The 26980-nt window shown below is 46.8% G+C and overlaps 1 protein-coding gene across 1 annotated transcript in view; it reads left to right on the forward strand.

The window, feature by feature from the left end:
* Positions 1–26980, forward strand: part of TMPRSS13 (transmembrane serine protease 13) — a 229667-nt gene that overhangs the window by 167236 nt on the left and 35451 nt on the right. Inside the window, exons 7-10 of the mRNA XM_086957023.1 lie at positions 23701–23744; positions 24829–25000; positions 25771–25943; positions 26050–26148. Coding sequence (XP_086813149.1) covers positions 23701–23744; positions 24829–25000; positions 25771–25943; positions 26050–26148 — 488 coding nt within the window. The remainder of the gene's footprint in view (positions 1–23700; positions 23745–24828; positions 25001–25770; positions 25944–26049; positions 26149–26980) is intronic.

A 26980-nucleotide genomic window follows, 5' to 3' on the forward strand; every position in this document is an offset into this window, starting at 1 on the left:
TGTTTTTGGCCATATGAGAATATTGATCCTTCTATAGTACTGTCACAAGAAACACAATTTCCACATTTGTGGTGTCCTCTGATGGGTGGAAGGTTCAGGAATGACTGAATGGAACTTTCTTGTCTTGGCAGGGATGTGTCGGCACGAATCAGTTTATTTCTCACACTCTCATTCTTTTTTAATGCGAAGATTGGTGGGACTTCGAAAGGTTTCAAACCTCGTACTGTGTTCCAGTTTTTGGAAACGATTTTCTTGATTTCTGTGGTTGCCCCTGAAAAGGTTGTCACGCATACGATTGGAGTTTCTTCCTTGTTCTTCTCTTTGGGGGTCAGGAGAGCGTCTCTGGGGATGTACCAAGTTCTCTTCATAGTTCTCTTTAGTAACTTCTTGGGATATCCTCTCTCAATCAGCTTCTGAATCAACTCCTGAGCGTGGGAGAAGTAGTCAGTTTTCCTTGAGCAATTCCTGCGCAGTCTCATGAATTGGCTTAGAGGTAAATTTTCGCGGAGATTGCGTTGATGGAATCTGGAAAAGTGTAGGAAAGTGTTCCGGTCAGTCTCTTTGGTGTACAAGGTGGTGTAAATAGTGCCTTCCTCGTGTTTTACCATTGAAATCTTGGTCCTTCCTCCCTCTGACTGTGCTTGGGAAAGTCAGTCTAGTGAAAATGTCTATCCTCCCTAAATTTACTTTTATCTTTAACTCCATCCCTTTAGCTTTTGATTCCAAACAGCTCCAAAAATGTCAACAGGAAATTAATTCCTTTATTTGGTGCAATAAAGCAGTTAGGTTGGCATGGGAAAAATTAAGGAGGAAGGAGGAGGAGGAAAAAGGGAGGGCTTGCATCGCCAGATCTGCAATACTACACTTGGGCATATCAGCTCTCCCACTCAAGGATGTTGCTGAAATCCCCAACTAGTTCCTCAAACAGGAAATTGTTTAAGGCCATGTTATCTGGGGCTAATCTTTCACTTGAGGGGTTTTTATTTAAGTTCGGTGACCAGAGGTTCTTTAAAAAGGTGAGGCTAAAGATATTACAATCACTGGCGAAGACTTGGGTACAAATTAAAGCAGGAGTGGGATTGGCCTATTTTTCCAACCATGCCCCAATTTGGGATTCCCCGGGGCTTCCCCCCTGCCTAAAGGACAGTCTTGCAGTCCCCTTACTAGAGGCAGGGATCGTAAGATGGGGAGAGTTTTTGGCGGGTGGTATCTTGGTAGAATGGGAGGTGCTCCATGAGAGAGAGGGTCCAGCCCTATCAAAATTTAAATATATACAACTAGGCAGTTGGTCCCGGGAACAGACTAGGAAAAACGCTCATGTTGGGAGGAGCAGCTTCCTTGAACAACATCTGCTAGAACTGCAAACGGGGGGCAAGGAAGTAGCCTTTTGGTACTGGTCCATTTTGGAGGAGGCAGATGGCTAATTTAACCTCCCGATGGAGCTGTGGGGAAGCGACATGGGGTTACAGGATGAGGACCTATGGATAAGATCTTTTGCTCTCCTGTACAAAGTGGTAAAACCAGCTTGGTTGAGACGCAACCACCTGTATACAACGCATCGAGCATACCTTTCCCCCTTAAGGCTATCTAAATTCCAGCCAGGAAAGTGCTGTAACAAGTGCCATCTCCCAGCAGCTTCTGACATCCATATGTTTAGGGACTGTCCCAATATAAAAGCATTCTGGGAAGAAGTTAAGGGCCAGATGTATCAAGGCTTTTGCGACTCGCAAAATTTCGGCCTTTGCGACTTGCAACCGGCCGATTTGCGATTTTTGATATGTATCAAAAAATCGCAATTTAAGGAATCGCAATTATTTGCGATTCCTTATTTTGCCATAGCATTTAAGGAATCGCAAATTTTGCGATTCCTTAAATGATATGTACCACACATTTTTGGTTTGCAAATTTGTGTTAAGAAATCGCAATTTACCACCAACTTGTAGTTGGTGGTAATTTGCGATTTCTGTTAAAAATGCCCTAATTGGCATTTGTAGGGGTGGCATGTGACACTCATACATGCCCATAGGGCATGTATGTGTGCCACATGCACACACATGTAGATTTGAGGGGTGCAGCAGGGTGTCTTTGAGACACCCCTGCACCCTTGAAATAATTCTCAAATTGCGATTAGCAAATTGCGAATTCGCAATTTGAGAATTATTGCACTATCATTCCTATGGGCCTCCTGGCCCATAGGAATGCATTGGAAATTATTCTTTATTTGCGAATTCGCAAAATGCGAATTCGCAAATAAAGAATAATAAGGAATCGCAAAAAAATTGCGATTTTGTACATACATACCGTTTTGCAAATTCTAAATAGCGATTCGCAAAAAATCGCTATTTAGGATTCGCAAAACGGTATCTTGATACATCTGCCCCTTAATCTACTCTGGAATCAATTCTTAAAATAAAGATATCCCTCAGTCTGTCATTAATTTTATTCTGTCTGGATGATAACATTACTGGGTTGGCGAGGACCTTCCTGTTCTATGCAATCCTCCTGGCCAGATGGCAGATATGTACATTTTGGGTTGACGCCAAAGCTCCTAAACATACCAGTTGGTTGGCATCCCTCTACGAAACATCAAAGGTGGATAAGGCCAGATCTTGTAGCTCTCGGAACCTCGCCTTTTGGAACCTGCTGATTCAGTGGAGCTGATTAACTACCAGGGCTTCCGTTTTTTTTTTGCTTTTTTTTCTTTTTCCCCCGGGTCCTATGATTATGCCCCTACACTCCATGGTCCAGATTGAGGTCCGGCCCGAAACCGAAAACATACCTGGTACAACTGGCTGTAATATGCCTAGATGGGGTTAGAACTTCCTGAAAGCATCTCCTGCCACTTCGGTACGTCTGTCCGGGTGAAGGATTCAATCACTATCTGGTCTTATCTCTAAGGACAGTAAGGTGGTTGGTGTTTTTCTTGGAACGAGAGTTGGGCAAATGAGGACACAAAAAAAAAATATATATATGCTGGGCTGAAAAATGGAAGAGTGACATTTTTTCAAATGTTAGTATGACTTCGTTTACAGCGTCATTCTGCCTTTTGTTTGTTAAATGGAGCGTTTTTGAAGGCTCCACTTTCTGCTTATAATCTGCAGAATAGAATTGTACAACTTGCCACGGTTGATTCAACCTTGCACCCTTGCTAGACTGGTAAAGGAAGACTATGAAGTAGAGTAACAGCACAAGCACCTATTTCATTTGTGGTATAGGCGTTCTCAATAGTTAACATTCATAACAGATTTGTTAGTGAATCACTACATCTTCACACCACTTAACAGCATACAGTGGTATTCAATGCTATTTAAAAGCTTTTTTTATCGGAAAAACCCTTCATCTCTCAAATTTTATATATACAAAATACCATCCATCTCTCGCATTTCAAATGTGAGCCTCTGAACACTAAAAGATTATTTTTCTACAGGGCAAATAGCCAGCCAGTAATTCTTTGGGCCACTTCAAAATGGCGCAAACCACTGTTTTGCAGTCCTTGTAAGAGTCATGGCGGTAGGACTGCAGGGAGCACAAGTGGTGAAATGCACCACTGTACAGCAGGAAGATATAGCCCTAAATATTAACTATCAATGTCTGACGTTGCTTGTGGTCACTTCTGGAGGGGGCCTTGCATAGCAGTTCGAGATGGACTGTTCCCACGAGAAGCATCTTTGGTACTGATTTGCATATGCTCAGCCTTTGTCTAAAGTGGAATGATGGGCGAGAAGCGATGGACTGGCATACAGACCAAGCAGTTGCTAATGGTTGAGAATAATTCAAGTACTCCATCCCTCACCTTGTTGGTGGCTGGAAATTAGGCATTGGGATTGGGATATATCCATCACCTGTTAGCAGGGCCTCTGTAGCAGTGTGGGATATGGTGGTTTGCAGACTTTGCCTCACCTCGTTCCATTTGCCATTCATCCGACTGGTGGTCAATCTATCTTTTACAACATCCTTCGAGGGTAATTCACTTAATCATTGAATAATCTAGGGACGTATTTGACTGAGTGACATGTTGGCCTGTCCTAATATCAAACCATTCAAGACTGTTTAGAGTTAATTTAACAACCCTGAAACTGGGAAATATTACGGCTGCCTGATTACACAGTTGGCATTACTCAAATGATTAAACCTCTACCTAGTAGATAACTAACTAAATTCGGGTACTGTCTATGTATTAGGATGGGGACAAGGCACTAATATCGGAGTCACATAAACTCCAGCAGCACTAAGACCTAAAGGAGAAGACACTGGAACGAAAAGGTGGGAGGCGGAGCTGGGGCATCCACTAACTAAGGAAGGATTGGGTGACCTCTTCACTGGTAAGGAAGGTCATGACCAAAAATTACCCCTCAGTGGTGCTAGACACCAGTTAAACTACAGGGGTGGGACAAGCACCAATTGACAACTTACTGGTGAGGCTGTGCGGTGATTGGTATACTAGTACATGTCCTCTAGCAGTGTCCAAAACCACACACTTTCTGAACATCGGTGTCGGGCGCAGTGGACACAATGTCCAAAACCTCAATCTCTGGATTTCAGACATACAAGCAGATGGACCTTCCTGACACTCTGACCTTCCAACTACACGCATTAAGGAGTAGGCCAGTGTCCCTGGCTCTATGTGCTGTAATCCCGCCATAACAACTCTCTTGATAAAGGGCAGTAGTGCCAGAAGAACGTCCCTGGTTGCACTGCATTTGGCAATAATTGAGCATGGTGAAACTTGCAATGTGAGGTGGAGCCTTATGAGAACTAATTGGTATCATTCTAATCCAATTAGTCGAATCAGTTTAGAGAGTGCTGAATTGCTCTTAATACTTAATTGTGACTGATTCGGCAGATTACATTTCCCCATGAAGTGCACAATTTGACTTATGAAGTCGGAGATTCTGTGGGTAAATTCTCAATTCAATTTTTTTTCAATTCAATTATTTATTTAAATATGATTTTGGAACTCCTTGGAGATCCACATATTACATAGTGACAAACAAAGTATAATAAAATGAAACCATATGTAAACAACTTATACTAGCAAAGAATATACAAAGTTAACGTACCATTCATCTAATACAATTCTAAAAAACATTTGAAAAAATTAAAAATTCTGTTACAAAAAATTTCATTTGGAGGACTAAAGATAGCATCTATCAGAGATCTTGCAGATAAAATACCAAACTGAACACATACAGGCTTTACCCAGAGACGGCGATAAGCCATTAATGCTGGACAAACTAGCAGGACGTGTATAGAGTCTTGAACTGAGACATTGCAGAAGTTACATACATTAGATATGCCGTGCCATTTGGCCAACAACTTATTCAGGGGAAGGAGATCCTGCCTAAGAAGCAGCCAAAAACGGCGTAAACCATGGGGTATGTTCCAGGAAGCGTAAGGTTGTATTTGTCTAAATAAACAAGAATCAACAGCTTGCGTAACCCCCTTCTTTTGTATAATCAAGTTGCGATCCCTTTCGTAGCTTAGCTTCCATGTGGCTTGTTTTAATGTTAATTTTAATTGGTGCATAGAAAGATATAAAAGAGTGGCTTCCTCCAAGTCCAAGAGTGTGATGGCCTTCCTGTAATTCTTTATAAGAATCGAATGCTCTTTTAGGGGGCCCATCAACTCTTTTGTGATTAGGGATCTTAGAGTGGCTGGTTTTCCTTTGATTAAACAGATAACCCAGCGAATAACTCCTGCTAGGCCCTGTGTCCAGCTACTTCTTAGACCGAATTCTAAACGAAGGGCTGCTGCACTGCAACTATTATTAACCGAAGTTAAGCTTCTCAAGAGGATGCCCTCGATAGTGTTCAAGAAACCCCATTCGAGAAAGCCGATTAATTCTACGCCGTAAAGCAGAGTTGGGGGGACTTTTGCCCGGAAAGCCTCCAGCAGGTGGACAAAGTGTCTTTTGCCGGTTGATTTGTACAATGCTCTTAAGCCATTTCCCTGAGACTTTGCCTTACGGGAGCTATTTTCTATGTGGGATTTGTTGCTCAAGTTGCTGTTAACAACCTCGCCCAGGAATACATATGTTTTTACTCTTTCTAATTTTTGGCCTCCCAGCTCCCAGCTAATGTGCTCCAACTTCAATTTTGTTCGCCCCTCCATACACATTATCTTGCTTTTGGAGATGTTTATTTTCAGGAAATGCTCTTCGGAGAAAGTGTATAATGAATGCAGACGGTCATTAAGACCTTTTGGGGTAAGGTCTAAAATTAATATATCGTCCGCATACATTAGACAAGAGATATATCTGTCTCCCAGGCGTGGCGCAATTCCTTCACATGCAGATATGCAGATCTCGATAAGTGTTCGCGGTTTCCTCATACAAGGCGCAGTATTAAGGAAACGTATCACATTTTCCAGAAGATCCAGATCATATTGTGGACAGAATTGGTCTGGCTCTGCCTTCCAGGTGTGTCTTCCTTCTGACAGGGGTGTAGCTCAGGCCCCTGCGACGCAGGGAGACCCCCAATCCTCCATGAGCGCCCGACTCTTCTAGGGGGCCACATTCAGGAAATGAATATCCATGAGCCATGGGTGACACTGTGGCCCTCGGCCCTCATCACATTCTGCAAGGGGCCCCCATCATTTGCGTTACGCCACTGCCTTCCGAGGCACTCCTTTTGGTAGCTAGTTGACTGTGTTTGTGTTTTTTCTCTTTGTTAAAATATTCAGCTACAGAGTATCTCCTACATAGCATTATGTTGCACTTCATTTTGGTTTGTCTGCAACTGTGTTTCAATTTAGTTTCTCTGGGATGTAGCGACTGAGCCTATGTTGTGAAGTGATGTTTTTCAGACATGCAGAGCCGGGGGCATTCCTGGGGGTCTTTGGTGCTTGTTATAGCAGGTGCCTACTTTTTGTTGGGATAGGATCAAACTCCTTCCAACCTCAGTTGTGGGCAATGTCCCAGTCGTTGTTACCTTAGCAGGTGTTTTGCTGGGAGGTGATGGGTGGTTTCAAGAGATCTAGCTTCTTTTCTTTAGGCATTTCAGGACCTTGGTGAGTGTTCTAGATTATCTTAATGTTGTTTGTGCCCTACTTTCCCATTTAAGTTGAACCGTTTTGGTTGTTTTTACTTTGCGTTTCCTCTGGAAGTTCATGTTTTTAATTTTTGTTCACTTTATTTTCAATTCGATGATTTGTCATAGTCTTGTAGTGTTTCATGTCTATGCAATAGTCCTTATTGTTTTGGGGGAACAGATCAGCATGCTTAAGTGTATAGGAGCTAGCAGGGCCTCCTAGACAAAAGGGTGCGCCAGAGCGAATATCACCACGAATCAATCAATCAATCGATCAGAGTACTTATAAAGCGCGCTACTTACCCGTTACTTACAGTATGTAAGGCATGGAAATTCCATACAGGTATTCTCAGTACCTATATCATATAGGGAACGGGCTCCCAAAGTAGTTCTGTGATCTGCGAAAGGGTGATTTGTCAATTATCCAAAAAATTGGATGTGGATCAACGAGTGCCCTGAGTGTACTTTTATCCACGCCACTGATGATGTCAAGACAGTTCCTGGAAACCGCGCTATAGAAGAAGGTCCAAATGAATGTAATGCAAATTGCAACCTTAGCTCAGTTACTTTTTGATGGAGTAGTGAAAGGGTAAATGATGTTCAAGAAGAAGATACCAGCCACACTTACACGATGGAGCTGCCCTGCATGCTCAAATGTTGTGCGATGTTGTGATTGTTAAAGCAGCATAAAGAAAATCCTATAACAAATTCCACATGGAGAGGCGAAAAAGCAATCCATCTTTACAAAGCACGCTGTTGATCCTTCTATTAGCTAAAAGGCGATAATGCTATTAGTCTAAGCACCCATTTACAAATGAAACAAAGTTTGTACTGCTTTAGCCTGGGCTATTGGTAGATTGTAGTGAACTTGAAGCAAAAGGAACAAGGATGAGGGTCAGTCAAGCGACTGCCTTACACCTTGCTTCTGTGTACATACGTTACCCTGATCGATGGAAATGAGACCGATCAGGGTAATGTATGTACACAGAAGGTGCTGAAACAGTGGATCCTTCAAGGAACAGATTGGTGCCACAAAGTCATATCTTCATTCCAAGAGTGAAAGGCTGTTTGGCTAAGAGACACCACAAAAATGTCCAGCTCTGCTAAAAATTAGAGCATTAGCGAGATAGCTAAAGTAGGACAAGAAGATGATAAGAGGTTTAACTGGTTTGATACTCCAGGCGATGTTTAGAATTATATTAATACATTTCCAGATTTGTATTGTGATTATATTATGACCTCTGGTCACTGCTACTACCAGAATTTTCAGGAAAATGGGGATTTCCATTATGTTAACGTCATTTACAAATCTCATAGGATTTTTCATGGAATGCTCTTTAGAGAATGTTGCTCTATGGCAGTTCTGTGAAAATATGCACTCATTGTCCTGGCACTCAAAGCAGAAATTTCTTCCAATATTTAAGAATACTAACATGAAAGGGGTTGTAGTACCCATTCATTTCTACAACCTAAAGATTTATCTGATAGAGACTACTAGCCGCAGATTCCCTAGCGTAGAATTATCCCCAGGTGTGAGACTGGATCCGGAAAACTTTTTTGCCACAGTAACCCGCACGCCGGGGGGACGGCACCACGTGACTCCACCCTGACGTTGTCCACAGTCGTGACATCAGCGAGGATACATAAGTCCCACCTCGGTGCGCCTACATCAGTTTTTTCTCTTTTTAGCATGCAACGCGGATCCAGATTGTGTCCTGGCCTGTTTTCGGGCCTATTATTCCTTATGAGATTTGGCGTTAAGTAGAACAGCGTGCGAATGCCTTTGGGCTTTAAGACATGTACCTCCTGAGTGCATCCCATGTCGGCGACGGACCCTCACCCAATTTGCATGTGGTGCCTGGGTGAGCACCACGACTCGGAGAGCTGCGATGCCTGCCAGCACCTTAAGCCTAAGTCACCGCGGGAGCGCCGGATGAAGTTGCTGTCGGCGCGCTTATCCAGGTCAATGTCAATTCAGCATCCGTCTCCCACCTCGGAAGCAAGGAACCGCCGGTTTCGTCTGTAACATCGTCTTTCGACGCGGCCCCAAGGGCGTGGCTCGCTGGCTGGTAGGTTCTTCAGTTTATCTCCGAGGTCTTGTCCTCCATACGCTGTGGATGCCTACTTCCCCCTGGACATGCGCCCCCCGTCGCCTTCCTACCCGCCGTTTCCCATGTGGAGGCAACTAGGGCCCAAATGACAGCCTGTGCGGCAGCGCTGCAAGCTTTCTTGGCCCTTCCTCCACCTCCTGAGACGTCCGTGGATCCCTTGCCTCGCGCTGAGCCTCCTGCGGCGTAGCCGCCATCGCAGAAAATTTAGGCTCCAGGTTGTAGGATAGTGGTGTCGTCCAGGTGCGGTCCTTCGGGGCTCCCCTCTTCGGCACCTGGCATCTCTGTCTTGCCGCAAATCCCTACGGGCTCCCTGTGGCATCTCAGAGAAATGCCGGGACTCCAGGCTTGTCCCAGAGTTCCCCTCGGTCCTCTGAGCGGGCATCTGCCATACCAGAGGTCGAGCCAGCGCCGTTTCGGTGCCAGAAGCCCTCCTCCCTGGCTCTGGTAGAGTCACAGGTGGAGGCAGGGACCTGGGGTGCTTTCCCGAGTCCCCCTCGGTCCTCGGCGCGGGTGGCTGCCCCATCTGAGGCAGAGCCAGCACCGTTCCGGCGCCGCTCCCTCGCCATTCTGGCGTCGACCCTGACCCACCCTAATGGAGAGCACGTGGTGGCAGGAGTCGGTCCAGCTCCATGAGTGTCAGCTCCAGCGCCGGTCAGCACCGACCAGGCACCAGTTGCGGATTCCACAGAACTGCGCTGGCGTTGCGTTATGGATTAGTCTCCTGAGGCCCCTTCTTCTCCAGAGGTCAGCCATCTGTTGGTGTGTTCCGGAGATAGGGCGCCGTGTTGTTGCCTGTTCACCGGCATCTTCCAGGGAGGGCTCCTCGCCGTCTCCGCGGCCTAAATCCTTGAACCCTTTTTTCAGTGGCTCGTGGCTGGCTTTTCCACTGCCTCTCTGCCTCCTGGGACTCCTCAGGTTCCCCATTCATCTGTGGAACCCCCACTATTCCGGGGCTGGCCGCTTCCCCTGGACATGGGGATGGAGGGCTCAACCTGCATCCGTCGCCCACAGAGGAACTACTTTCTCCTCCGCTGTGCCCTGCGAAGGCTATTGTTGCCTTTGTTCGGGCTATTTCCACAGCTGCTGGTATTCTGCGGATGGGTGATCCTGTCACCACGTTTCCTACGGACAACCTTTTGGAAGTTCTCCACCAGGGCTCTGGTGGACGGGAGTTGTTCCTTCCCTTTGAAGTGTCACTCCACAATTCTCTGATGGGGGCTTGGGGGCACCCTGCCACGGGTGATCCGGTGCCTCAGGCACTTCTGCATCGTCACCGCCCTGCTCTGAAGGACCCTGTTTGTCTTTCTTTCCACCCTTCTACTCAAGGTGATCTTCTGCGGAATGCCTTTCCGTGTTTGCCTGTGGTGTTGTTTCCTCCTTCTCGGGAGGCCCGGTTGTTGGAATCATGGTGGCGTAATGTCTTTGCTTCTTTTAGCGCTGCCTTGCAGGCGCCTAACACGTTGTGTGTCTTGACCAGTGCTACTTCCAGTCTGTGGAACTCTGTGGAGTCTCTTCTTTCTCATGTGTCCCATGAGAGTACCCATGCTGACCCACAAAGCCATGTGTTGGATGGTAGGGAGTTGGCCACATTTATTCTTCATGCAGCATTGGGCCTGCTATGGCCACTTCTGTGGCTCTCCGTGCCATACCTGGCTCTGTGATGCTGTTTTACCTGAAAATATCAGGGAACGTTTGGTTGATCTACCCTTTGACGGGGTCCTTTTGTTGAACACTCATGTGGACTCCGCCATTCAGCGTCTTCTTGCGGGGCTCCGTCCTCCTCCTCCTCCTCAGTAGGTGGTTTTGTTGCTTCTCCGGGTCTTAGTGGGAGCTGTTATCACACTGCTCCTGGAGTCTGGTGTTTGTGTGAACTTTACACTTTCTGTGAGATATACTGTGCCCTTGGGGTCCTGGGTGGGCCTACCCCTTCAGTTGGCTGCTGGTTCAGCCCCTTTTTGGCATAGCATGTTCTTTTTGGCTGCTGACTAAACCTTCTGTGGTTTTTGCCGCAGGTTTTCTAATTTGTCTCTGATGCAGTATTTTCTTCCCTAAGAGTGGTCCCATGGTTCTTGGGTCATGTCCTGCCCTATGTGGGGTATTTGTAGTATTGGATAGCCCTGTCTTACACTGGGAAGGTGTGGACTTCTCCTTGTGGGTCCCTTGCCCTTCCTGGTGTTGCTGTATGCCGCTGGTGCGTTTTCTTGGGCAGCTGCAGCATTGTACTGAAGGATTATTTTCCTGTGTTGACGGCTTGGTTCGACCTACTTATTCCTCCTCTTATTTTATGGCTGGTTGCTTGTTGGCACCCAGCTGTGCCCACCTGGACGTTGTGGTCTGGACGTTAGTTTAGTGGCGCTTGTCAAGGTTCAGCTGCGCCCGTCGGTTCTTCTGGTCCACGGCCAGGGGTCTTGGAGTAACCCCTGGCGCCCCTGCTTCTGGTTTTTTGGGAGCCATATGGGACTATGTTTTTTCTCTTCCACCTGCCTTATTACTGAGGTGCTGTTCTGTCTAGCCTGTTGTCGTCCAGCTGTGATGAGTTTGGCCGCCACTGAGTGTCTTCCCGGTGGAGGACGCTTGCCCTTGTTTCTGCTCTTCTCCTTGGAGTCTCTGGGTTGCTCGTCTTCCTCGGTACTCCCCTGCATAGCCTGTACCTGGGGCTTTCGATGGAGGCCCCTGGTGCATTGGCTGTTGGCCTCCTTTCGCATTGCCTGTATCTGGGACTTCCGGTGGAGGTCCCTGGTACATTGGCTACTGACCTCATTTTCTATTGCCTGCACCTGGGGCTACCAGTGGAGGTCCCTGGTACATTGGCTGTTGACCTTCTTTCCTATTGCCTGTACCTGGGGCTTCTCGTGGAGGCCACTGGTACATTGGCTGTTGGTCTCCTTTAAAGTTGCCTGTACCTGGGGCTTCCGGTGGAGGTCCCTGGTACATTGGGTGATTGACTCTTTCGTATTGCCCTTCCTTCTCCTGTTTGCTGAGGGCGGGACTGCCGCTGGTTGTTGTGACACATCCCCTTTGGGGCGGTGTTCTCCGGGACACTGAGGTTCTAGTCTGCTTTTGGGGGGACTGGGCTCTTTCCCCTGTCCCTGTGGCTCATCCCCTGTTGGGGAGGGCTATGGTTTTTTCCCCTGTCCCCCTGTCCCGGCGATTGTCCCCTGTCAAGGTGTTGGGTTCGCCTGAGCTGGGGAGGTCTTCTCGCAGACCCTCCATCCCCTTGGGTATGGCTAGGGTATCTATTCTACGTTAAGGAATCTGCGGCTAGTAGTCTCTATCAGATGTACGAGTTACTTACCTTCGATTCTAGTCGCAGATTCCTTCCCGACTTGCCCTTCCTCCCCGTTCTGCGAAGGCCCTCTTGGTCTTCTGCACTCGCCTGTCTCCAAGTGGTTGTCCTTTATGAGTGTCTTTTCTTATTCCCTCCTTCGGGGGAGACTCGCCTTGTTGTTGCTCCATTCTTGGCTTTTATAGGCATTTCTGCACCCCTGCATCCTGGTCTCAAGTGTAGGGTTTGCTCGTGCTCTTCTTCCCTTTGTTGCTTGCACTTCAAACTCTTGGCAGCCCTTGGGGTTGAGGTACCTTGGCTGGGTCTCAACCCTTACCTTTTCGGGAGACTTCTCCCTGCTGGTGTTGTCTGAGGTTGAATGGTCATTGCTCTACGTTCTGACCTTGGTGCCCCCTTTAGTTCCGAGTGGTGGCTGCAGTCTTGTTGGCCTGCTGTGTATTTTTTAAATGCTTTTGTCCCGGGGAGGCAGTGTATTTGTTTGCAGGATTTCTTTACAGTAGAGGTGCCCTGTTCTTTCATTCCAGATCTTGGTGCCTCGGTGCCTGGCTCTATTCTGGATGGTGCTGTTCCTCACCATTTGTTTCCTTCCCTTCTGTTAGCTGGGTTTTTCGCACACTGTTCCAGTATTCTCACAAATTTGTTGGTGATGGCTCCGCGTTGTGGTGCGGAAAAGTTCTCCGAAGAAAATTGCAGTAGGCGCGCCGGGGTGGAACTTATGTATCCTTGCTGACGTCATGAACACGGACGATGTAAGGGCGGAGTCACATGGTGTCGTCCGCCCAGAGCGCAGGGATGCTGTGGCAAAAAAGTTTTCCAGATCCAGTCTCATGCCTGGGGATAATTCTACATTCAGGAATCTGCGGCTAGAATTTTCTCTACCTGATAGATCATTACCGAAGGTAAGTAACTCGTACTTTAGGGCTGCTCCACCCCCCTCTCAAAAGTGGAGAGAAGCATTAAATCTGAATTTGTACAACACTGGAAACTCTGCTTTCTGATAAAGCTTACAGGGCGATATTCTCCTTCAAACAAGGTTCATGGTTTTAAATGGCAGGCATTTGTAATAAAGTATTTATAGAGATCAAATGTGTAAATCTGTGTTTTAAAAAGGAAACTGTGATAGTTGTTGCAATCCGTTGAGTTTATGGGTCTCAAACCATGTTTTTATTGTTGTTTTTATGTTTGTGCTTTTAAGATATGTTTTTATCGAAATAAAGCCTTTACTTACTTACTTACTTACTTATAGAGATCAAAGTACACCCAGACATGCATCTAATTGATTTATTGCATAAATGTCAATATCCTCATTATTTGTGGCTGCTACTGCGTTGTCTCATCTATTGCTTTTCATCTGCAGGAGAAGTATACCAATAGATGGGTGGCTAACCTACTTGATATTAAGGTATCCCTGGATGGTGCAGTAGGGGCTGAAATTCAAGGGTTGTCTGCTACTCAGCAGAAACAAACATTAAACCTTTTAGTAAAAGAGGGCACCAGAAGGAGTGACTTAGAAGATGTGTGTAAGAGAGATCACTTCTGTCATTTAAAGTAGTCGAGGTATGGGAGACATATTCACCCTACACCCTACAGGTGCTTTTTATATCCCTCAGATAAGGATCTGAGGGATATAAAAAGCACCTGTTTAAGAAGTTGGGCCTTGAAGGTTAGGTTGGGGCAGTTACCAGCTACCATACGATGGAATGTGGCCAGACAAATAGTCATGCATACTTAAGTTCACATTCTGCCAAAAAAGTACCATTAACCTTTTTTCACTTACTCATAGCCTGCTGTTGTTTTTATGTTAGCAGCAGAAAATTGCTGTTACCGGCCTTTAGAATGGCACAGGTTCATTATACAAAAGATTTAATGCTATTAATTCTAAGATGTGATAATATATCGTTGTGTTATGCTGTAGGGAAATTCTTGTCTGTTGTTTATGATCAGTTAGTTAAGCAGAATGGTTCTGCTTCAGCGAAATAGCATGAGTATACTAAGGTTGTTTTGTTATAGTCTTACCCTTAATATGTATAAAATTAACATTTACCTTTCTTAATAGTATTCGGTGTAATAGTAAATTTTTTATTTCAATCTTTATTTCGGCCGATTTGGCCATCAAAGATATACAAAAAGAAGCACAAATAAAACATTATAAAACCAACAAAAATAAACAACAAACACATGTTGTACAATATAAAATCATTCCACCCTACTCAATGAATACTATTAGGATGAGAAAAGATAATAAGCATACATTTAAAATTGTTGAAGTTAAAATTAGGTGGGAACCTGCGACTTTAAAATACGAGTGTGAGTATGCCAGACATTTGTAAGAAATTTAGCTAATGCAAACACAGTTGGACCCGAAACATCAGTTTTTAAAATTCTATACATCGGGAGATACTCCCTACAGCCAAAGTTTCTGATGAGTGGTAGGAGCCAATATTTCCTGGCGGCCTTGTAAGTTGGACAAAACAAGACCACGCGTGAATCACTTTCCTCAGCGCGAGTGCATGCCGGGCATTGCTTGGTAGCGGGCGGTGTTGACCAGGAGCTGGTGTAGGATCGCAGAGGCAGTGTGCCATATCTCCATAGGAGAAATAGCTTCCTGGCCAGCACAGGGGACAAAGTGTCCAGAACCCTCTCCAATCTGTATGAATCCTTGCTTTGCGTGAATACAGACGTTAATGACCCCTCACCCTGGCAGTCTAAGGCCATAGCTAGTTTCTGCTCATGATAAGCATTGGCCAAAGCTCTTTGTGGGATCCTTAGTGAGGCATTAGCTGGATCGGACCAGAGGTCGGGGAGCCCCAGTTTCACACAGGACTTTTTTATATATTTTACCCAGGGGATCTGTAAAGCTTTGGGGTGGGTTAGAAACTCCCTCAGTTCCGCCCTGTAGGTAGAAAGTTCTTCACTACTCCATAGCCTTCGCCAGAAGACTATTGGTCTGAGACCTATTTCGTCTGCTATTGGTCTCAATCCCAGATCCATCCTCAAGGGGAGGAGCGGAGTGCTAGACGGGAGTGCTACTATCTGTCTAATAAAATTATTCTCAGTTGTGGACAAACTGCGGGAAGATGTATGACCCCACAGTTCCGGCCCATACATAATAGCACCCCTGGCCTGTGCCTTATAGATCTGGATGAGCGGCCCCAGCGAACGATAGGTGGAATTTTGCATCATCCGGGCAATGCCGCCAGTGGTCTGCACTAATTTGAGATTAGCCCTGGTCTGGTGTGTTCCCCAGGACATGGTTTCATTCAACGTTACACCAAGATATTCAAAGGTGGAGACTCTCTCTAAACGTGATGATCCCAGTAGGGGGCTCGGGCGTAATCTTTGGGTTGGGTTCTGGACCATGAACTTAGTTTTTGCAGCACTGATTTCTAACCCCCTATCTGTGCAGAAAGCCACAAAAGAATCAAGGATCCTCTGTATCCCCATAGGGGTTTTGGACAGCAGCAGGGTATCATCTGCAAACATGATTGCAGGCACCCTGCTGCCGTTCAACCTTGGGGCGTCAGTGTATTCAGTGCCATTGAGATGGGCGATTACCCCGTTGACAAAGAGGCAGAACAGGGTTGGTGCCAATACACAACCCTGTCTAACCCCCCTGTCAACGGGGAATCTGTCCGTTAATTCCCCAAGTTTCCCGCACCTGACCCGGGCATAGTTGTTATGATGCAGTCTCTGTAAAATTATCAGGATGTCCGGGGGGACCCCCATCTCGGCCAGAACACTCCAAAGTTTCCCTCTGGGCACCAGGTCGAAGGCGGCCCTCAGATCCACAAATATAGTGTATAAGCTGCCACCTTCGAATATCGCTGCCCTCCAGTAGATGATGTTCAAACGAAAAACCTGATCCGCTGTAGAGACTCCCTTCCTGAAGCCCGCCTGATACGGACTAAGAGCGCCCGTCTCTTCTGCCCAGTCCTGAAGCCGGTTCAACAGTATCCTGCCAAACAGCTTCTGTGACACATCAATTAAACTGATTGGTCTGTAGTTGGCTGGGAGCAGGGGCGAGCCCTTTTTAAATATAGGAACCACCTCTGCCCCCAGCCAAGTACTCGGGATTTCCATGCCGTGCAGAACTCCATTGAACACAGCAGCAAGGTAGGGGGCCCAAACGTCGGGCTCCTGCTTGAACAGGTCCCCGGGGAGGCTGTCCAGTCCTGGCGCCTTTCCGGATGTCAGTCCTGCTATTGCTGCCTTAACCTCGCCCACTGTTATCAAATCCCCGTCATACTCAGCCAATCCATTACCGATGTCAATCAAAGTTTCTCCCAGCTCAGAACTATAGAGAGACTGGAAGTGTGCCTGCCACACCCCTGCTGCAATATTTGGCTCTATTGCTGAATGGAGGCTCCCCGACCCGCCATTTACTACTCTCCAAAACATTCGGTGGTCTCTTGTTGCGAGGGAAGTAGTGAGCTCCTCCCATTGGTTCTCCTCCCATTCAATTTTAGCGTGGGCGACTAGTTTTTTGTATGCCCGTCTACTTTTTCGTAGCTTCTCTCCACCTATTCCCTCCTTGATGCTTTTGAGGAGTTCTCCCTTTGCCTTCCTGCAGGCTGCATTATACCATGAGGATTTGTGTTGCTGCCCCCTCCTCGAATTTTGTGCCTTGCTAAAGAGCTCAGAGGCCGCTCCCTTTATAAGGTCCTCGTGGGCCTGATATAATTTATCATGGGAATCTTTATTGCCCACGTCATTAACTAAATCTCCCACTTTTTCCAAAATAGGGATTAGTCCTGCGTAGAGCCTCGGGAGTTTCACTTGGCTCGTGGCTAGTTTTTCCTATATGATTCTTCTCCTATTGTTGCCCAGTAGAAGTTCAGGTTTGTTCTCCTCCTTAGTTGTTATAGAGGCTTCTGAACCGGGGTGGATGAGATCAAGTTCAAGGGCGTTGTGATCACTATCCAGTCTCTCAATAACCCTAAAGTCCAGGATAGATGACCAGTTCACTATCTGTACAAGGGCATAGTCCAAGCGGGACTCTCTTCCCACTCTGTTGTACGTGGTTTTGCTTGGTACATCAGACTTGATACGCCCATTGCAGGCTCTAATTCCGTGCTTTAGGGTAAGGGCAGTGATCTGCAGTGCTACAGGTGTCCATGCCTTCGGGGGAGGTGCTGCTACAGAAGGTACTGACCACCTGGACTCTTCTTCCATGGGGAATCCCTCTAGGAGGCCGGCCAGCGGCTCAAAATGAGAATTTAGATCCCTTCCCACAACATAAGGTATGTCTCTTGGCATTTCAGATAGATAAACTGAAAGCTCATCTATGGTGGGGGATTCTCGCGAAACTCCCACTGGCCTGGAGTAGGTATTTATCAGGGCAAGTTTCGCTAGGTTCGGCCAGGCCAATAAATCCACTAGGATGTTGTCTGATGGCACCGATAAGCGTGAAGCCTGACATCCTACATGGGATGCCACCCAAGTTGTGAGTCCACCTGAGGGGCGGCCCTTGCCCTCCCACCTAGCCGGGATAGAAAATGACTGGTAGCCTTGGTGCCTATGTTCTTCCCTTGCCCAAGTCTCCTGGAACATACAAACATCCCCAGACTCGATGTAAGTTACCCAATCTTGTGTGTCCAGCTTATTGGCTAAGCCGGCCACATTCCACCAAATTAGTCTCATGTGCGCCGGAACAACAGCGGGGGGGGGATTGCAGAGGTAGAAATGAGGGGGGAGCCAATGCCGGCTGCTTCACCAATTGCTGCATCAGGACCATAGTCTAAGGTAAGTCTAGTTGGATCGGAAGGATCACTGGAGCCGTTATCCAAGGTCACAGGATTTAAATCAGGGTTTGAGGACAGTCAATCAACCCCATCCAATCCATTCAGGCAATTAAAACGGTTGTAGTCCAAAAAGGGTGTCTCAGGAGGTCGGTAAACTGGTCGTGCAGCATATCCCCTATATCTGGGTCTCCGTTCAACCCTTGTCCAATTGCCTTGTGACAAATCATGATGCATACGAATAGGGGGAAGAAGAAGGAGACTGGCAAAGTCTGTATGGTCGAATCCAGTGATCTATTTGACCCAGCGCAAATGTGTAACACTGTCCCAGGGTCTCGGAAAGTCACCATGATACAGTCCCCTATTATTGATTTTCTCGTCTTCCCCAACCATGGTACCCTTCTCACCATAATGATCTCATTATTGAGGTGTGCTGGGAGAGGTCTGTTCCAATTCAGCCATTTGATAATTTTGCTCTTGAGTGAGTGGAAGTTCTCACTTTCACCCATTTCTAGAGGGGGAGCACCCACCAAAACCACCATAAGGCTATTAGCCTCCGGCGGCAAGTCGGGTCTCCGTGGTCTGGGAGCTGGCTTACCAGGGAGTAGGGGAGCAGTGCTGGCATTAGGTAGGACCCCAGGGTTTGTGCCAGGGGCTGTACTATGGGAAGCTGGGCCTACTGTCTGTGTAGGTAAGGTGTTAGGTTTATTAAATGGAATTGGAACTAGATTTGCCATGAGTGGCTACAAAAGGGGGACGGCAGCGGAACCCAAAGGGGGTCCCGCGTTGGTAGGAGGGTTTTGGATGTTGCGGGAGGTTCCTATTGGTGGGTTGGACTCAGTGGTTCTACTCTGTTTGCTGGCCGAGGTTTTCAGGCTGGTTAAAGTTGCCTCCAAGATGGTTAGCCTGATCTCTACTTTCTTCAAACTCTCACGAATGGGCAGCAGGAGTGATCTGAGTAGGAATTCTATGTTCCCCAGGGAAGTGACAGGGGGTAATATATTGGGTAGGTTGTCCCCTTGGTCACTGATGGAAGCAGTGATAATGGTGTTAGTACCCTTGGGAGGAGTATCATTGTTCATATTCACTATGGGCCTGTCCGACGTAGGTGCGGGCTTGTGTATTTTTCCAAAATCGGAATGGGGGATCTTGGTCTTCCCCTGCCCACCCCTCAGCTTTCTTCTGCGCTTGTTAGGTGGTGGGCCATGCACCTCTGCCACGACAATTTGCTTGGGCTTATTTTTCCTGGTTTTAACTACGGGGGGGCGTTTGGGTGACTAAATCAACAGCCATACTACTGGAAATTGGGAGTGGGATGACGTCCGTGGTCTGTTCAGAGAATGAGCCAGGGTTAGGAATGCTATCCCGTAATAAAAGGGGGTCGCCGTCCTGAGATGATCGATCCTGGCTACCATTGAAGGAACCTTCCTCTTGGGAGATAGGATAGGGAATTATGTCACTGAGGGGCCTATTTTTCATGTGTTCAATAGAGCGGCGACGCTCTGCCCTACGCTTCTCCAAGGAGGTTTCCTGTCCCCCATCTCCCTTTGCCGATTTAAAATAATTGTCCAGAGTCCCGGTGTTACCTCCCCCCGTCTTCATAGGTGTTCCGCCTAGGGCCGGTGATGGCATGTCCAGAACCTGTATCAAAATCCGAATGGGATCAGGAAAGTAGAGGCGAAAGAGAGTGGGCCCAGCCCAGCCTCCTGCAGCCCCTGACGGCCACAGACGGTCCCGCCTTTGTCCCGGGCTTATCCCCGGGCGCTCCCGCGACGCGGGGGTTGCTGTTTGAATTTGTAGGAGGAGAGTTAAGCTGTAAGTGGGGCAGGGCTTGCAGGGAGAGCGGCCAGGTGGCAGTTGGCGCGGGTTAGCAGGACTGCTGGGAAACGTAGTCCTGTCCCACCGCTCGCAGCCCTGCACTCACCCAGTCCCTCGCAGGTGATGTCCACAGCTCTACACACAGGCGGCTGACGCGCCGCAGCGGGACCCGCGAAGCGGGTTCCGCAAGAGGTGGTGGTGAGTCCCAGGAGAATCCAGCAGCAAACAGCAAAGTCAAACGAGGTATCCCAGGGCAGTGAAGCACACACAGGCTTTTTCAGGCTGTAAGTGGGGCGGGGCTTGCAGGGAGAGCGGCCAGGTGGCAGGTGGCGCGGGTTAACAGGACTGCTGGGAAACGTAGTTCTGTCCCGCCGCTCGCAGCCCTGCACTCACACAGTCCCTCTCAGGTGATGTCCACAGCTCTACACACAGGCGGCTGACGCGCCGCAGCGGGACCCGCGAAGCGGGTTCAGCAAGAGGTGGTGGTGAGTCCCAGGAGAATCCAGCAGCAAACAGCAAAGTCAAACAAGGTATCCCAGGGCAGTGAAGCACACACAGGCTTTTTCAGGCTGTAAGTGGGGCGGGGCTTGCAGGGAGAGCGGCCAGGTGGCAGGTGGCGCGGGTTAGCAGGACTGCTGGGAAACGTAGTCCTGTCCCGCCGCTCGCAGCCCTGCACTCACCCAGTCCCTCGCAGGTGATGGCCACAGCTCTACACACAGGCGGCTGACGCGCCGCAGCGGGACCCGCGAAGCGGGTTCCACAAGAGGTGGTGGTGAGTCCCATGAGAATCCAGCAGCAAACAGCAAAGTCAAACGAGGTATCCCAGGGCAGTGAAGCACACACAGGCTTTTTCAGGCTGTAAGTGGGGCGGGGCTTGCAGGGAGAGCGGCCAGGTGGCAGGTGGCGCGGGTTAGCAGGACTGCTGGGAAACGTAGTCCTGTCCCGCCGCTCGCAGCCCTGCACTCACCCAGTCCCTCGCAGGTGATGTCCACAGCTCTACACACAGGCGGCTGAAGCGCCGCAGCGGGACCCGCGAAGCGGGTTCCGCAAGAGGTGGTGGTGAGTCCCAGGAGAATCCAGCAGCAAACAGCAAAGTCAAACGAGGTATCCCAGGGCAGTGAAGCGCACACAGGCTTTTTCAGGCTGTAAGTGGGGCGGGGCTTGCAGGGAGAGCGGCCAGGTGGCAGGTGGCGCGGGTTAACAGGACTGCTGGGAAACGTAGTCCTGTCCTGCCGCTCGCAGCCCTGCACTCACCCAGTCCCTCGCAGGTGATGTCCACAGCTCTACACACAGGCGGCTGACGCGCCGCAGCGGGAACCGCGAAGCGGGTTCCGCAAGAGGTGGTGGTGAGTCCCAGGAGAATCCAGCAGCAAACAGCAAAGTCAAACGAGGTATCCCAGGGCAGTGAAGCACACACAGGCTTTTTCAGGCTGTAAGTGGGGCGGGGCTTGCAGGGAGAGCAGCCAGGTGGCAGGTGGCGCGGGTTAGCAGGACTGCTGGGAAACGTAGTCCTGTCCCGCCGCTCGCAGCCCAGCCCAGTCACCTCACAGGGAATATCTAACTATCAAGCTAGCTATCTAGCTATCTTGCTATCTATCTAGCTATCTAGTTATCTAGCTATCTGGCTATCTATCTAGCTAACTAGCTAGCTATCTAGCTACTTAGCTATCTAGCTTTCTAGCTATCTATCTGTCTAGCCATCTATCTATCTATCTATCTATCTATCTATCTATCTATCTATCTATCTATCTATCTATCTATCTATCTATCTATCTATCTATCTATCTATCTATCTATCTATCTATCTATCTATCTATCTATCTATCTATCTATCTATCTATCTATCTATCTATCTATCTATCTATCTATCTATCTATCTATCTATCTAGCAATCTAGCAATCTAGCAATCTAGCAATCTAGCTATCTAACTATTTAACTAGCTATCTATCTAGCTAGCTCCTCTTGCTAGCTAGCTAGCTATCTATCAATCTAGCTATCTAGCTATCTAGCTAGCTATCCTGCTAGCTATCTAGATATCTATGTAGCTATCTAGCTATTTATCTATCAATCTAGCTATCTAGCTATCTATCAATATATCAATCTAGCTATCTAGCTATCTATCAATCTAGATATCTATCTAGTTATCTATCTATCTAGCTATCAAGCTATCTAGCTATATAGCTATCTATCTATCTAGCTAGCTATCTAGCTATCTAGCTAGCTATCTAGCTATCTAGCTATCTAGCTAGCTATCTAGATATCTAGCTATATAGCTATTTAGCTATCTAGCGATCTATCAACCTAGATATCTAGCTATCTATCAATCTAGTTAGCTATGTAGCTATCTAGCTATCTAGCTAACTATCAAGCTATCTGGCTATCTATCTATCTATCTATCTATCTATCTATCTATCTATCTATCTATCTATCTATCTATCTATCTATCTATCTATCTATCTATCTATCTATCTAGCTAGCTAGCTAGCTAGCTAGCTAGCTATCTAGCTACTTAGCTATCTAGCTATCTAGCTATCTATCTGTCTAGCCATCTATCTATCTATCTATCTATCTATCTATCTATCTATCTATCTATCTATCTATCTATCTATCTATCTATCTATCTATCATCACCTGTGAGGGACACCCAGTCCCTCACAGGTGATGTCCACAGCTCTACACACAGGCGGCTGACGCGCCGCAGCAGGACCCGCGAAGCGGGTTCCGCAAGAGGTGGTGGTGAGTCCCAGGAGAATCCAGCAGCAAACAGCAAAGTCATATTTTGCACTACTGTCACTCTATTTTGCACGGAAAGAATTGTATTTTGCACAATAATAATTGCCTCTCTTGTATGGACAACCTTAATGCCAGTCTTGACGAAGTGCAAATGGTATAAAAACGTTTGTAGAATTATAATTGTATTTTCTACCATGGTTTCCTTATTTTAGCACAAAAGAAATTCCTCTTTGTTCATTGTTAATTGTTTACCCAATGTCTATTTCGCTAAATTGATCATGGGCTAAAAATAATTTTCACTGTAATACTACTGCTCCACTTTGCACATAAGTGAATTGCATTTTGCACATTGATAATGCGTACCCTCTTTGGAAATCTGATGGATGAAATACTTTTGTGATAATGGGTTAAAGGCAGTGTGCTCTTCAGAACCCTTTAACGTTATCTCTAGGTGATAATGGTCAGGGCTACAAAGGAAATGTGGGTGCCCGAGCCTTTTAAATGTGTGTTTTGGATAGTGTGGGTCTTCCTAAGCATGTGCTAGTGGAGCAGACACCACAGTGGGGCAAGTTAAACGACTGTGGTAAATTTGATTTTAACCTTGTGTGCTAAGGCACCACCATCCAGCAAGGCCTTTTCTGCATCTAAACTATGACAGTCAAGTCTTATTATTAAGAGCTACCTAACACTGAAGCACCTTTTGAACATGATGATGTAAATGAGGCATATTCTATTCACTGATGCACCCATCTTTGTCACACTGCCTTACCAATTTGACTGGTGAAAATGGTACAATGTTTTCATTCTAGTTTTAGCTGTCCTCTATTATCTCAGACCAAAAAAAGTTGCAGTTGGTACATACTCTTCCCTTCATGCCGACACCCCTAGACACAGCGGGGAAGAGGACCTCCTTCGAGATGAACCCATGCAGAGTGGGCGGAGTCTACCATTTATCACATCTCTCCTCTTCTGTCTCCTTTCCTAGAACCCAGTGTCCCAACGGACAGTACCTCTCTTTGAGGTGTTCAGGTAAGAAGGAAGCTGGTTGATTCGCTTTTTTCTGTTGCATGTGTACCACAGGTGTGTCCTACCTTAGGAAATGTTTGACACCCTTAACCTCCCTCCACTGCAGATCCATACCTCTATACTGCTCGCCTTTTGCCACAGCTCAATCTCTTCTGCCTTTTGTTTTTTGGTTCTTTGGTGTAATCTCCATAAAAGGGTAAGGATCAATGATTTTCATTTCTACTGAATTTCTTACTTGTTACTACCTTGAAGACTCGATTGCACCAATGAGGACAAAGCAGTGGCTGCAAACTGCCCTGTGCCAACTACTTCCCATCTTCAGATTCTTCAAAGTAACCAAAAGCCCCTGCTTATACAGCGTTCTTTTGCCGCTGACATCGGGTCGTTCCCTGATGCTTTCTTGTGTGTGCCGTCCCTTTGCTGCCCCTTTACGTGTGAGAACTTGAGTGTTTGTGCCAGTGTCTATAACTACATGCGGTTGCAACCTCAGACACCACTGTTCCCATACTTTGCACTTCTGAAACATTGGATATCCATTTTTTTTTCTGTGTGTGCTCTTTGTACGCTCATTGCTGCTTACGGCAACATGACTAGCATTGTGCTTTGGGAATATGCACAACTTCAAAGCCCACTCTGGGCTTACAAGCATTTCCAGTATGTGGGCTGTTTGATTACTCTGACAGTATTCCTGTCTCAGGTAAATGAGGCAGTAGGTTGCTTGAACAGTTCCTGGGTTAGTGGGATTGGGTGTTTTTAACACCAACCGCATGACATGGATCTGGAGTTGCTCTGTATATGTTGATGAGTTTGCCTGGATGGTTCTACACTGGTGGAACGATTTCCTGTGGGTTATTTGTGGCAGTGTATATATGGCTCTGGGTGATGATAGTGACTAAGGTGTCACACTAGTTGCGGCTTGATTGGCATACGACACTAACCAGGATAACCAAGTAGATTACTCTGCAGAATAATTGGATGTTCCTTGGATGCTTTGCATTGTAGTTGCTGTTTTTTTATTAGTAAGGTGAGGTGGCACCTGCAGATGTTTGTATTTTATTTCTCCTTCTGAACACTTCTTCCCTCTCAGACTGCGGTGAGAGAAGTTCAAGCAGAATCATTGGAGGGGTAGCAGCGAGCCTGGGCGAGTGGCCGTGGCAGGCCAGCCTTCACTTCACCATGGGCAGGCAGTCTAGCCATGTCTGTGGAGGGACCCTCATCGCTAACCAGTGGGTGCTCACAGCAGCACACTGCCTCTTTGAGTAAGTAAAGTTGGCCATAGTGCTTCGGGAAAGAAATTAGAATGAAAAAGAAAACAAAAGCTACCACAACCCCCTTTAAAGGGAAGTATATCCTGGAGATGTGTGAAAGGTCAAACAGCAATTGAACCAACGTTCTTGTTGTTTGGGGTCACCAGGAGGCTTGTGAATCGATGACAGTTAGATCTGTGTGTCCATGAAGTTCATTTGTGGCACTTGGCATTCTGGTTGTGTGTGAGGGCTTCTGAGGAATACAAATCAGTGAGGGACCGAGTAGAACCTGATTCAGCCATCACACCAAATAGCTATTTACAGTATGGCTCTCATGTGGCCTGCACCGTCTACTTCTTGATCAGTGTTCCACAAACCCCCCAAGGAAGATATTGGAATTTCAGACTTGTAGGTTTTGTAAAAGGTCAAACTGCATAGACATTTAGGGCCAGTAATGCTATACTGTAGAACTGCAACACAACATCGATACAAGTTAAATCAACCTTTGCAGGGAGCAGAGCAGCTGATATAGCAATGTTGGGGCATAAATGCTCCTCTGATCACTGATAAGGTGGATCAAACCTGTATTATTAGCTCTGAACATCCTTTTAAAAAGGATGCAATGCATGTCCAGGTTAGAGGATCACAGGGTCTTGAGTCTCGCCTGAGAGTGGTCTTTGTAGCCCTAGCTGACAACTGTAAAGGCAGTGTGCAGGTATGTGGATCAGTCATTTTACTCATCAAAGAAATCTAAATCTGTTTTTCCACCTATCTTTCTTTAGGGACAGCAGATATATGCTAGACCGCTGGCTTGTATTCTTTGGGACAATCAACCAAAACGACCTTCCAACTCCATCTCGGGTCGCCGCTATTATTGTGAACACAGCCTACAGCGACGACACAGATGACTATGATAGCGCTTTGTTCAAGCTTAAGGCCCCCATCACTTACACAGGTGAGACCACTCCGAACACCATCCTTTCCCCTTCTAAATGAATTCCTCTCCTCGTGCACAAACCCCAAATTCTCAACAAGCATCTTAATATTTTCTTCTGTTTCAGTAAACATCCAGCCCGCTTGTCTTCCTATGGCTGGGCAGATCTTTCAGCCTACAGCTACTTGCTGGATCACTGGTTTTGGCAAAACGGACCCTAATTCAGGTAAAAAGGCTCCCCATAATGTTCCTAAAGTAATTTGATTCACATTGTCACATGTTGGGCTGTAATAAGAGATGTTTGTGTTTAACATGTCCAATCAAATTTTATTGTGAAAATTTTTTTAAAGGACCATCGTTAGAAAACCATTACGCCTGATCATTTAGGTGTTTAATATCAAATTGTTTCTAGTATCAGACAAAATAACCTCTATGAACTACGAAACACTTTAACTGTCATGTGTTAGAAGCCCTTTTACTATTTAATACAATTTCCATATGGAAAAATGGCTGTATTCTTCCATCAATAGCATCAGTTTCCTCTACAGAGCAAACTACCTTCTAGTCAACCTGGGGAGATAGAGCCTCTTTTGTTTTTTTCTTCATATCCGAGAACTTCTCCCTGGTGATTATGAGTGGAATGATCTATGTCTAACATATACCAGTAGCAAGGTATCTATCAAGCTTCTGTTGTGCAAGAAACATCACTCAGGGTCACTCCTTCATTTTGGTGGGACACGGAGGCTTATCATTGTTCCATTTGTCTCAAATTATAATGGCATTGCATCCCATGACTAAACTGCTAATGCTCCCACTGCACCCCATTTTCTTTCCCACATGAAGTAGTGAACTTTTCCAGCCAGCCCATAGCACAACTTTATTTCTCCATCTGTTATGTTAAGTTATGTTATCCTCCATTTATAGCGCGCACAGCTACTCGGAAGTGTCCTGGCGCGAACATCTCACAGCTTTATTTCAAATAACGCCCAGGGCCGTAACAGACTTGAAGTTTATTGCAAGGGCCCTTTTTGTAAGCAGAAAAGCAATATCTATGAATT

Source organism: Lissotriton vulgaris, chromosome 2_1 (genome assembly GCF_964263255.1).
Source record: "Lissotriton vulgaris chromosome 2_1, aLisVul1.2, whole genome shotgun sequence".
NCBI classification, from domain to species: Eukaryota; Metazoa; Chordata; class Amphibia; order Caudata; family Salamandridae; genus Lissotriton; species Lissotriton vulgaris.